Raw genomic sequence first — 13,982 nt, 5'->3', positions numbered from 1 at the left:
TCACCTTAAAACCCTAATTTAGTAACTTCCTCTTTTGAGCAATCTTATAAATCGAGGCCTGAGACTTGGTATGAGGATGCTTTGAATCATATGAGATGCTATGAAGTCCACTTGAGGCATCAGAAGTTGATTTTACTTGGAGAGAAGCAAAACCCTAGTTGTGGGTTAATTGCTTAGGAGACAAGTGATCATGCCTTCAGCCAAAGATTGTATGAGCCTGTGGAGACTATCTGAGCCCAACTATCTTGAAATATAGTGGGCAAATTTTGGGGTATGACACCAACCAATCAGTATGATGTCAAAAAAATGTGTCTGACATCCCTACACACATGCTAATCCAGCTCTTTTTCAACCTGTAAAGGATCTCCCCTTCAACTGCAGCAGCTGATCAGCAACACGCCAGAGATAAAAAATTTCTCCCCTCAAGTAATGGTTAGTGGTTAGTGTAAAAGCACACATAATATTACTCCCCTTTTTAACCATAATAGGACAAAGAAAGGTTTATAAGTAACCAAAAGAAACCACACACAACATTAGCATATAGTTACAATGATAAACACATCCTGGGCGAACACCAGCAAGTTGCATTGAAATTCCAGGATCATATGGATACCCTTGATGATAACACGATATCTTAATTCTCATTGGAGCTTCTCTTGTCTCACTGGGAGAGAGATAGTGATCTTATCTTCCTTCTTTACCTTTAGTGCTTGACTACATCCTAGTCAATAATTGCTATAATTCCTCACACACACAGACGCCCAGTTTTCTTCTTAATTGTTCAAACTGAACTGCATCCAAAGCCTTCGTAAAAATATCAGCAAGCTGATTTTCCATTTTTACATGCTCAAGAGTTATGATTTTGTCTTCAACAAGGTTTCTAATGAAATGATGCATGATGTCAATATGCTTAGTCCTACTGTGTTGAATAGAATTCTTAGAGATATTGATAACACTTAGATTATCTCAGAACAATGCCATAACATCTTGTGTGACATTGTATTCAGACAATATGTGCTTCATCTACACAAGTTGAGAGCACCTGCTACCTGCTGCTATATACTTAGCTTCAGCTGTAGAAAGCGATACATAATTCTGTTTCTTGCTGAACCATGAAATCAAATTATTTCCCAGAAAGAAACATCCACCAGAGGTACTCATTCTTTCATCAGCACATCCAACCCAATCAGCATCACAATAACCCAATAACTCAGTGTTCGATTTATGTGAGTACAATATTCCATAATTGGACGTACCATTCACATACTTCAGAATCCTTTTGACTTGATTGAGATGAATCACTTCAAGTTCTGCTTGATACCTGGCACATACTCCAACAACAAAAGCAATGTATGGTCTGCTTGCAATAAGGTAGAGAAGGCTACCAATCATGTTTCTATACAGACTTTGATCAACACCAACCCCCTTTTCATCCTTGGTTAGCTTCAAGTGTGTAGGAGCATGAGTTTGTTTGTGAGTGGAATTCTCCAATCCAAACTTCTTCACAATAGTCTTTGCATATTTTTCTTGACAAAGAAAAATAGAGTCTTCCATCTCCTTGATTTGTAACCCAAGAAAGTAGGTTAATTCGCCAACCAAGCTCGTCTCAAACTCCGATTACATCTGCTTGACAAAATGTTGGACCATCTTATCCGACATCCCACCAAAGACAATGCCATCCGCATATATTTGAGCTACCATGAGTTTTCCATCCTTTTCCTTGACAAATAGGGTTTTATCAATTCCACCCTTCTTATATCCATGATGAACTAAAAACTCAGTTAACCTTTCATACCAAGCTCTAGGAGCTTATTTCAAACCATACAAGGATTTCTTCAGTTTGAACACATGATCTGGAAAGGTAGGATCACTAAATCCTTTAGGTTGTTCAACACACACCTCTTCATTCAGGTAGCCATTTAGAAAGGCACTTTTAACATCCATTTGGAACAACTTGAACTTCAAAATACATCCCACCCCGAGTAGCAACCTGATAGATTCCATGCGAGCTACAAGAAAAAGTTTCATCTAAATCCACTCTTTCAATCTTGGTGTATCCTTGAGCAACAACTTTGGATTTGTTTCAGGTAACAATACCTTGTTCATTTGACTTGTTCTTGTACACCCATTTTGTCCCAATGACATTAGTTCCTTCAGGTCCTAAAATTCATTTCTCCTGAACTGTTCAAGTTCCTCTTGCATAGAATTAATCCAGAACTCATAAGTTAGAGCTTCCTTGACATTCTTTGGTTCAAATTTTGACACAAATCAGGAGTTTGACACAATTTCTCTTGACCTGGTGATTACCCCTTTATTCAGATCTCCTATGATTAGCTCCTTAGGATGATCTTTCTGAATCCTGATAGAGGATCCTTTATCAACTTTCTCAGCGTCTGCAGATTATGCATTATCACTTGAGTCAGCAACATCAACATCTAAAGGATGGGACATTTCGACATTCTCAACATGAGAAGATGTTTCAGAATCATCCATAGGGAAGAATGTTCCAAGATCATCTGCAACAACATCTTCTCTTGGTGAATAATCAACCACCACATTTATTGACTCCATCATCAATTTTATTTTTGTGTTGAATACTCTATATGCTCTACTGTTTATAGAGTACCTTAGAAATATTCTCTCATCACTTTTAGGATCCATTTCCCTCCTCTGATCATGGTCAGCTAGATGTAGCATTTACTCCCAAACACATGAAAGTATTTCACTGTTGGCTTCTTCCATTTCCTTAATTCATAGAGAGTAGCTGAAGTTCCAGATCTGATAGCCACTCTGTTATGGATGTAACATGCAGTGTTCATGGCTTTAGCCCAAACATAGTATGGGAGTTTCTTAGCATGAAGTATGACCCTATAACACTCTTGGATAGTCCTTTTTTGCATTCCACCACCCTATTTTGTCGAGGAGTGATAGGTGATGAGAACTCATGACTAATCCCTTTAGTAGAACATAATTCTTCAAATTTGTTGTTCTCAAATTCCTTCCCATGGTCACTTCTGATTCTGACCACATTGCACCATTTCTCTCTTTGGAGCCTTTGACACCATTCTTTGAAGACTTCAAAGACATCAGATTTCTCTCTGATGAAACTCACCCAGGTGAATCTAGAGAAGTCATCCAAAACCACATAGGCATACTTCTTTCCTCCAAGACTTTCAACCTTCATAGGTCCTATTAAGTCCACGTGAAGTAACTCAAGAACCTTAGAAGTGGTAGTCAGATGTTGAAGCTTCTTATGGGACATCCATGTTTATTTCCCAATTTGACATTCACCACAGATATTTTCTTCATCAATCTTGAATCTGGGAATACCTATGATAGCTTCATTGGATATGACCTTCTTCGTACCTTTCAAATGGAGATGTCCAAGCTTTTGATGCCATACCTTAGCTTCATCCTCATTTGACATTAAACGAGTTGAAAAGCATTCAGTTTCTTGAGGACTCCATAGATAGCAATTATCTTTGGATCTGGTTCCCTTCATGATGACTTCACCTCCCTCGTTTGTTACAAGGCATTCAGACTAGTTAAAGTCAACTTTGAGACCTTGGTCACATAGTTGACTAATGCTAATCAAGTTTTAAATTAGCCTTTTAACAAGCAAAACATTGTCAAGACTTGTTGTCATGCATGGTCCAACTTACCAACAACTTTTATTTCACCTTTTGATCCATCTCGGAGAGTGACATAATTGGTAGAACGAGGCTTGATATCTACCAAGAACTTCTGCATTATCTTCATGTGTTTAGAACACCCACTATCAAAATACCAATCTTATTTAGTATAGGATTAAAGAGATGTGTGTGCTATAAGAGCAATCACACCATTTTTGGGAGTCCACTTCTTCTTTGGTTTACCATCAGTTTGTTCCTTTCTGTGCTGCAAAACTATATTGGGATATCCATGCAACCTGTAGCTAACAACTTTTATGTGATCTAACCTTCCTTAGTTACATCTTTGATTCTTCTTCTGATATTTCTAAGGATGTTGAGGCCTTTGATCTGACATCTTCTGTTTTCCTTTAGTAGGAATAAACTTTACTTATGCTACTTTAATTTTGGCCTTTCCTTGATGAGTATAGCCAATCCCTTTGTTGTTACCAACATTCTTCCTAATTTTAAGAATCTTATCTAGCACGTTTGAGCTATTGTTGAGCATTCTAACAGACTTAGTCATATTGTCCAATTTATAGATGAGCAATATAACCTCTCCTTTCAGCTTAGAGATGATAGACAACTGCTTCATCTTCTCATTCTTGAGCTGAACAATAATCCTCTTCTGATCTTCAATGTTTTGATCAACTTTAATACTCTTGAGGCATGATTCCTTGTATGCTTTGGAAATATCCTCAAAAGTCAGCCCTTCACCATCCGATTCTTCATTGGAGACTCAGATAGGGCAATGACATACTTGGCAATTTCAGTGTCACTATCAGACTCATCTTCAGACCATGACACAGACATCCCCTCTCTCCGCCTCTTGATATATGTAGGACATTCAGCTTTTATGTGAGCATATCCTTCATACTTATGGAACTATACTCCTTTTCCTTGATAGAATTTCTCTCCAGCCTTGGACTTTTTATCAGCATCTTGATTTTTTCTGATGTCTAGAAACTTGTTCTTAACATTTGGTCTCGAATTCCAATCTATCTTTTTAAATACCTTGTTGAATTGTCTATTGAGTAGCACAAGATCTTCGAATATATTTTAACCTTTGTCTTCTAAACTCTCAGCATTGGACACAAATGCTAAGCTCTTCTTCTCTTCTCCTTTTCCTTCATAGTGTTTATATATTGGGCTTCCTCAATAGCAGTGACCTTCATGTCAAACCTCTTAGGTAGAGATATGAGAATTTTTCTGACCAGCTTGGTATCAGATATCTTCTCTCCAAGTGCACCAGAGCCATTAGCAATATCCATACTATTCATGTGAAAATCATGAAGAATCTCATCTTCTTTCATTCTTAAGTTCTCAAACTTAGTGGTAAGAAGTTGAAGTCTTGACATCTTTACATTAGAGGTTCCTTCATGTGCAGTCTTCAGGATTTCCCAAGCATCTTTGGCAATAGTACAACAATTGATCAGTCTGAAGATGTTCTTGTCCATCCCATTGAATAAGGCATTCAATGGTTTGGAGTTTCCTATGGCTTCTATATCATATTTCTCATCCCAATCTGCCTCCTCCTAGATAGTAACATTGTTGTCCTTGTCTGTAATAGCAGGAGGACTCCAACTGTTGACAATTGTTCCCAGGCCTTGTCGTCTATAAACTTAATGAAAGACACCATGCGAGCTTTCAAATAGTCATAGTTGGTTCCATCAAGAATAGGTGGTCTATTCAAGAACCCTCATTCTTCCTTGTCCATTGTACCAGAAAGCATCTTCCCTGAATCTCGCCCAGAGTAAGAGCATGATGCATGCTCTGATACCAATTGAAATGCTGGCGTTCAGATTATATATGTCCTAAAGATTATCAATACAACATTTTCCAAACATACAATGCAAAGGTATAAAAGTGCAGTGCAAAAAATTTAAAGAATACAAGTAATTTTTCACCCAATTCGGTATCAACAATACCTACTCTGTGGGCTACCAAGCTAGGTATAGCCCCCTATGATAGTATCAATTAAAATTACTATGCAAATAACATCAGGTTCACACATAAACAACCTCTGATTTACTGACTTCTCACATAATCACTATTCGTGCTAACTTTTACCTAACACTCACCTAGGTATGAGGCCCTCCTCAAATCCCCCTCAAAACAATTATAAATATTAGAAGACATACTTCTAAAACACAGTCATCCAATGCTTTAAAGCTTATGAATAAACACATAACTTACAACTTGATGGAAACCATATTCTTCTATCAATGTGATATTATAGTGGCTTACAATAGACAAGACTGCACAAACCCTAACACAAATTACAATGTAAGTTCACACAAAATAATAGGTTTGATGCTTTCTATTTATATCAATATTTTGGACTGGATTTTAGCTTCAAATCGCTGCAGGGCACTCTAGAAAATCTTCCACAATCTTCTCCATGAAGATAGGGATCCAAATATTAGATTCCTAAATATTCTCCATATTTAGTAACTAATCAAATATCTTGAAAACAGAGACAATCTATTATCCCTTAAATCAATTTCCATATAGGATTGCATGATATTCCAAAATATTCTGCACATGTACATCAGCCAAGTTCAACAGATCCAATTGTACCATAACAGACGCGATGTCGAATGAAACCTACTTGGGACATCTTTCTTTATATCTTCTTTAGTTGAAGTGAATGGAACATATTGTCCAACATGTTCCCATAATTTAGTTTTACCAAACATAATGCCAATCAAAATATAGAGAATTAACACAAAATGCGGCCAATAAAGCCAGCAGCAGCCTGTACATATGCACATGTTGGAAGAATTCACCCTGTGGCCTTACTACCTGGGCACGTGAGGCTTCTTCTTAATTGTACATCGATACCCCCAAGATTTGGGTCCGAGTACCAAGCTTTTTATGACCAGTACATAAACCATGTATTTGTTCCAAATCTAAGGGATAGGTTTCCAACTTCAATTGCTATGGATACTTATTTTATAGAGCAGAATCGAGCCTTAGAGCATAGGAGGACAAAGATGGGGACTTTTTGGGCTAGGAAGAATCAGTAAATTCAGAAAAACATAGATCGACTTTGTGACTTTGCTCGACCTGATGATAGTTTATAATTCAGTATACTAGTTTTGTTTGTTTATTTCCCTATTGTTTGTTTATTTTCAATCATGCACCAAATCATGAAAAGGGGGAGCTACTAAAATTGCTCGCCCCAAACTTTGTATTGTTAGTTATCTTTGATTAATGAATTATGTTTGCACTTGTTTCTTTTTCAATTTAACTACTACTTTACTCATGAGTAGAGAAGCAGTCACAAGAAGTGATCAAGGAGGAAGTAACTCTATGGAGCAATGACTGAGGAAGAAAAGGGAAGCCACTGCTGGCACTAAACCTCCAAATACCTAAAAAGTGAGGTTTGAGCCAAATATTTCCATTGCTTACTCTTTCTTTTTACTAGTGTATCCATGCATTTATAATATTTAGAATTTAGAATTTTTTCTGTTTAATAAGTTAATATGATAAACACAAAAAAAAAAAAACAGTTGTTTATGAAAACTCTGCAGTCGTTGTAAACCACCCATGCATACTAATTTTATCTTTTGATAGAACATTTAAGCCTTAGCCTTTCTTTCGGTGACTTAGCTTTTAGCTCGTGACTTGAAAGATAAAATCTTTCCACCTTCTTGGAGTTAGGTAGATTGTTTTATTTGAAGCTATGTTTTTCACTAAGTTTGGGGTTGCTCTTGAAAGTTAGCAACATTTAAGTTTGAGGTGGGGGTACTAGAGAATTTGGTCAAAGAAAAATAAAAAGATAAAGATAAATAAGATGTCAAAAATAGGGAATTTTAAAAACAAAAATGATGATGAGAAATAAAAGAAAAGGACCAAAAATGAGAAAAATCTATAGTACCCAATTTGAAAGAAAGAGTGATATGACAAGAGTAAAATAACAGAAGGACAAAGAGGTACCTAACTCCAAGATTTAGCTGATTATCAAAACATTATCATACCTGACATAAGCCACGATACAACTCGAAAAGTCCTCAAATGTGTGTGTTTAAATATGATCTTACTGATTTTACAAATAACTAACAAAATCATTGCATTTTAATTTTGTGTGTGGATTGAGCGAATACCCATATAAATTGAGTTCATTATGTTAGTGAGAGACATGTTGAGTACTGGCGGAGGAAGAACTAATCTGACTTAGTTAAAGAAAAATAGGAAACAGACTATGCGATCAGCAAAAGCAAGTGACATTCAAGTGGTAAGGTTTGTAATTGATATTAGACAAAGTTTCAGTGTTAAGACAGGTTACTTGAGGACAATCAACAATTCATGTTTGGTGTTGTGATGACGAGCTATAAGTGCATGCATTTAATAAGAAAAATCGTTAAATTCTGACGAGAATTGAGCAAGATAGAAGCATTTAAGTGAAAAAAGGCTGAAATAAGTGTTTTTGGGTGAAGAAAAGGACTTAGTGTGAAAAGTGGTGAAAATAAGAGCAAAAACATGCTGGAGTCTCTGGAATTCACGCATCTAGAACGCGCCCACATTGCAAAATAATGCTCCCGCACTAAAAAGTTGCGCGCCCACATTGTGAGAATGACTGGACATGCGTCCGTGTTGATAAGTGGCGCGGCTACGCTGGAGAGCATACGTAACACGATTTCAGTGGCTATAAAAGGGAAAGAAATCGAAGAAAAAAGGGTTCGACTACCAAGGATAAAAAGTGCTTTTGAGGACGATTTCACGGATTTTGAAAACCATCAAAGCCATTAGAGAGCTCTTTCTTTAGTGATTTTTTATGCTCTTTTCATCTAAACTATTGGCAGTGGCGGAGCCAGCATCCGGCCAAGTAGGGCAGCTGCCCAGGCTCCGCCCAGCCACGCATCACCATCCCGTGCCATTCTCCACCATACCATACCGTAACAGACGCATATCAGATCTTCCATGGTCATCCTCCGCCACACCATACCGTAAACAGAAGCATACCGCGACTCCACTATTTCTTCTTTTTCTTTCTATTTCAGTTCAATTCTAGCTACAACATTATTGTTGTGTTGTTATTTGTTATTGCTGCAGGGTGTGGTTGACGAATTGATGGAGAATTGGTTAGAATTTGTTGTTTCGCGCTATGCCCACCAAGTGTTCGGTAAAAGTTCTAAACCGACATTCTTCTTCCTTCATCTTGTTTTTTCATGTGACTGGGTTCTTTGTTACTGCAAATAGTGTGGTTTGTTTCTTGTCTGTGTTATTACTCATATTCAATCTTTCGAGGAGGAGGCAACAAACACATCAACTAAAAGACTATTACTTCTTCCTATTTTTGTTTGATTTAGTAAGTTTAATCTGTTTATTATTTCTCCTAAATATGCTCAGAAATCATATTTATTTAAATTTGGAAGTTTAATTTATATTATGACATGTTTGTTATGAAAAATTATGATTAGGTGATGACAATGTTGTTGATAGCTGGATGTGCATTTTTAATAATTTCTACATCAGTATTAATTGTTAGCATCTACTGTTTTCTCCATTCTTTGCATTTCAAGAATATTTATGCCTTTGTAATTATCTATAATATACTGACACTGGAGTATAATTTTATATGCCCTGGAAGAACACATTACGAGGCATAGCATCATGTTTTTCAAAGTACAACTTGCTTGGAATGTCATAGAATCTAAAGCCAGGCAGTTTTATGCTTCCACGGGAAATTCTGATCCACCTTCTAAGCAACTTTGCAGCCACATCCATTGGATTTGTGGGACAGTATGGAGAAGACCATGTGGGTAGGACACCAATATGTGACAATGTGAAAAAGTTCTGCATAACCAATTTGATTTCACTTTTGATTTCATATTTGGATTTCTTTGCCAATTTAGGACTCACAGTTCTAATAGCTAAATGTACCTCATAAATGTTTCTTTCATGAGTTACTCATTTTCACATGTAATATTATTAAACATGCTCCATTAGTTGTACCTAGTTATGTTGTCTTGTATGAAGTTTGTTACATGTAATAAAATTTATTTTAGTAAAAATGTTGAGTTTCGTGTATGTTTTAATTGCAAACAAAATGTTTTTACAAAACACAACACACCTGACTTATGAAGAAAGAATTTATAGCCCTCTCCATGTTTTATGCTTTTAACACTATAACCATTTTCAGAGCACGAAAGCAAAGAAACAGGCGTAAGCAAAGATAGGAAAGACAACCACATTTATTAGGTTTGTGATTAGCTGATTTGGTACTGTTTATGATTTTGATTTAAAGTTTGAAACTTTATGATTTTTCACTCTTAAAATTTTTGCCCAGGCTTTATAATTTTTCTGGCTTTGCCACTGACTATTGGTATTCTTGTAATTTGATATGCGTAGCTAGATTCCCTAGGTTCAGTCGAATATGATAATGAACCTATTTTTTTCTTGATTAGGACATATGAGCAGATGATGTTAGTGTTATTGTTTTGACTTATTGTTATTATTCAGTTAATGTTTAAGCTCATTACTTTTCAATTGTTTTAAAATTTGAATTGATCTTGATAGTAGTGACTACTGACCCTAGGTATATTTATCTTAAATACTTTAATTGTTAAATTCTCTTATTGACTAGGGATGGTATGATTAGGAATTACGACTAAGGGATTAACGAGTTGTATTGCCGAATCTGACGGGACTATTGGCCTGAGGGATTAGGGAGTTGGCGCCTAGGGTAGTGATCTATACGCCAAGGAATTAGGTATAGAGGTAGTGCTAGTCTGTCATGTAACCTTGTAGTCAATTAATGTATGTTAATGCGCGTTTCATCAATCAAGTAAAAATATGGGATTCTGATAATTCGACCTGACCGCTTTTCTCTTAATCATTTAAAAACTCATTTTTTGCGTTGTTGACCAAACAAACTTACAAACCCCCTATTTACTATTTTAAGTTAATCGCTAAATATCCCTTACTCTAGATTCACAATCCCTGTGGAGACGAATTTATATTTTATTACTTCGATAACATAGCTAATACACTTGCTAGTAAAATTATCATCAGAACATAACAGAGATCTAAAAAATATGGTAGTAAGAATCAGGTAAGAAAAATTCCAGGTAAGACAAAAGGTTATGTTGTACAAACCGTGTCTCAAGTGGTTTTTGGGTAAGGTTGAAAACTAGAGGGTCAGGTCCCTTTGTTGTTAACAAGTTTTTTACAAATGGTGTGGTAGAGATAAAAGATTCAGGTGATTCCCGCACCTTCACTATGAAAGGAAAAAGGATGAAGATTTATTCAGGAGTTGAATTCGGATCAGAAAAACATTTCAGGTAGGACAAAAGGTTATGTTGTATAAATTGTGTCTCAAGTCGTTTTGGGGTAAGTTGAAAACTATAGGGTTAGGTTCCTTTGTTGTTAACAATTTTTTTTTGCATATGGTGGGGTAGAGATAAAATATTCAGGTGATTCCCGCATCTTCCTTATGAAAGGTAAATGATAAAGATTTACCAGGAGTTGAATTCGCATCAAAGAAGGCTTCTCTAATGCTCGCAGAATCTTAGACGCAAGAGTCAAGCTAGTGACCTTAAAGAAGCACTTAATGGGGGATAACCCATTATTCCCAGTTTCAATTTTAATTTCAATTCAATGTTTCCTTGTTGTATTATGATCCAAGGAAGATTACTAGATAGCTCCCATGAAAGATCTTTCTCTTTCGTACTTCTCTTTGCTTTAACTAATAAACTTGTTTGTTTCTATTATTTCTTTAAATTTTGATTTGCTACCTTACCAACGCCGTTATGTAAAAGAAAAGCAAAAGTCACCAGAAAAAGACTGAATAAAAGAGATCAACATGGAAGTTCCCATGCAAATCGAAAATTGATTAATAAATAAGAAGCAAACTACTTGTACTCATTCTCCATATTCCTTAGATAGTAAGGTTTGAGCCAAATATTTTCATTGTACACTATTCCTTCTTATGAGAGTACTCGTACATTAGTTATTTTCTAGAACTTTCATTGTTTCTACTTAGTCCATTGGTCAGAAAAAAACACTGAGGTAGTTGCTTGTGAAAACTTTGAGCCTTTTTAAAACATCCTATTTTAATATGATTATATCCCTTGCTAACCAATTTGAGTCTTAGTCATTCTTTCGGTGACATAACCTATTATATAGCCATTTGACTTGAAAGATTAAATTTGTCTACGCTCTTTGGAGTTAGGTAGAAATATTGATTTTCCTAATCTGATGCAAAAGAATAAGTTTGTGGTTTCTCTTGGAAGTTGACAATGTTTAAGTTTGGGGTTTGGGTACTAGAGAATTTGGTAAAAAAGAAATAAAAAAAAAATTAAGAAGTTAATAATGACTTTTAAAAAAAAACATTGTGAAAAGGAAAGATAAATAGGACCAACAAAATGAATCCTCTAGTACCGAGTGAACAAAAAGAGTGATATGGAAGGAGTCAAGTAACAACATGAAAATTAGGTACCTAACTCCAAAGGTTCAAAAATACTCGAAAAAGAGTGACATAAGCCATGTTACAACCTTAAAAATACCTTAAAAGTGTATGTTTAAAGATGACTTTGATTGACTTGGTTAGAAACATTACAAACTCTTTGTTAAATGCTTTTGTACGTCGACTGTGTGATTACCTTATCAAATCAAGTGAATATATGTGAGATGAGAGACAGGTTGAGTATTCGTGTGTTTGGAAGAACTTTTTCGAGTTGATTGGATTGAAGCAGGGAAAAAAGTGTTGATCAGAAAAATAAAAGTGATGTTCATTGGTAAGGGTAAGCATTTTGATTGTGATGAAATGTTCAGTGTGCATATAGGTTACTTAGGACAAGAAACATAGTAAATTTGGGGTTGTGATGACATTTTGTCATTACATAAATTTTTTGAGTAATTTTGATGGAATAATGATCAAAAGCCAAGCAAATATGTGGAAGAATTGAACAAAGTTGCAAAAGAGTGAAGAAAATGGACTTAGAAAAATTGTGAAGAAAAGAAGACACTTTTTCCTCTATTTTTCACGCGCACCATTCTTTTATCGTGGACATTGTTGCACCCCAAAATTTGCCCTCTTTCTCTATGCTATAAGTTATGGATGATGTTTATTTCGTCGTTCAAAAATGAAGAAAAATAATAAAGAGTTCCATTTTACATGGTGTGCGCAATCGTTAATTCAACTGAGATTCATTGGATTCCATGTCAGGATATTCTTGTGTGCTTCAAATCTTATATTCTTCAAGGATTCCTTAAGATGTTATTGTTATGTCAGATTAGAGTTCGAATGCGAATCATGGCATAAAGAAGTGAAATGGCGATCAAGGTTTTATTTGTCGTTTTTGATGGAAGTAATTTGGTTCATTGATCGAGTTAGGATTGCATCGAAGTGAAGTTCGTTCAAGTGATGATTTAAATTCAAAAATACTTCACAATTCAAGATTGGATCAAAATAGTTTTAAGCATACAAGGATGGAAGGTGTATTCATATGGTTACAAGATACAAAAATTCCAAGTACAAAGTCCATGTTCATTACATCGTTCAAGCCCATTACAAAAATGCCAAAATTGCAAAAAAATGAAAACCGAATTGCTGCATATCAACTAAACCGACCCTGCACCAAGGTCCCCACCTACAAAATAAACCAACCTGCAGCAAAAGAGAGATAGAAGAAAGTCGGTTCAGCATAAGAGCACAACAGAAGTTCATAACGAAAGAGGAGGAGAATAACATAAATGTAACTGATCGGAAAAATAGCAAGTGTACTATTTTGCCTCTGTAGTAATAAAGGAAAAATTCCCCGAATATCGATCTCAAGGACTGCGTGATATTATAGAGTTAGTAGCACTTCAATTAAACAAAAAGCCTTGGGGTTTTGGTTTTTGTGATTACAAATTAAATTGCAAATAAACTTAAAAAGGTTGATTTGGCCAAATATGAGTAACATGCCAGGGTAGGTGTGTGCATTAACATGTAACAATTCTGAACCCTTATTTTATTAACAAAGTTCAACTTATCAATTACCGGTTCTTAAGGGTATTTGCTCCTAAGTCCTTAGTGGGCAAACCTTTGAACATTGAAATCCTAATCCCAAAGTCCTTCGAAATTAGTGATCAAATCAAATATTATTATAATCAAGAACAATCCGGTTACTATAGGGTATCCCTAGTCCTAGGTGATATCTACTATAATATAATGGTATAAAAACCCTAACAATGGAGGTCAATCCTAATTGTCAGTCATAAATCAATCCAGTTGGTCCGACGAAGAAAGCATTAAAAACCTTATACCATTAAATTGAATGTAAAAGAGAAATATGTTATTGAAATTCGGAATTCAAAATCATC

General features: G+C 35.6%; 1 protein-coding gene across 1 annotated transcript; it reads right to left on the bottom strand.

Annotated features, from left to right (window-relative positions):
* Positions 1–1,023: 1,023 nt before the first annotated feature.
* LOC131649903 (secreted RxLR effector protein 161-like) lies at positions 1,024–1,554 on the bottom strand. The gene has a single exon (XM_058919643.1). The coding sequence runs from the start codon at positions 1,552–1,554 to the stop codon at positions 1,024–1,026; it is 531 nt and encodes a 176-aa protein (XP_058775626.1).
* Positions 1,555–13,982: the final 12,428 nt, after the last annotated feature.

The sequence above is a fragment of the Vicia villosa genome, linkage group LG2, assembly GCF_029867415.1.
Source record: "Vicia villosa cultivar HV-30 ecotype Madison, WI linkage group LG2, Vvil1.0, whole genome shotgun sequence".
Lineage (NCBI taxonomy): Eukaryota > Viridiplantae > Streptophyta > Magnoliopsida > Fabales > Fabaceae > Vicia > Vicia villosa.
Note: the sequence above shows the minus strand (reverse complement) of the source record. Positions and strands in the feature narration are given on the sequence as shown.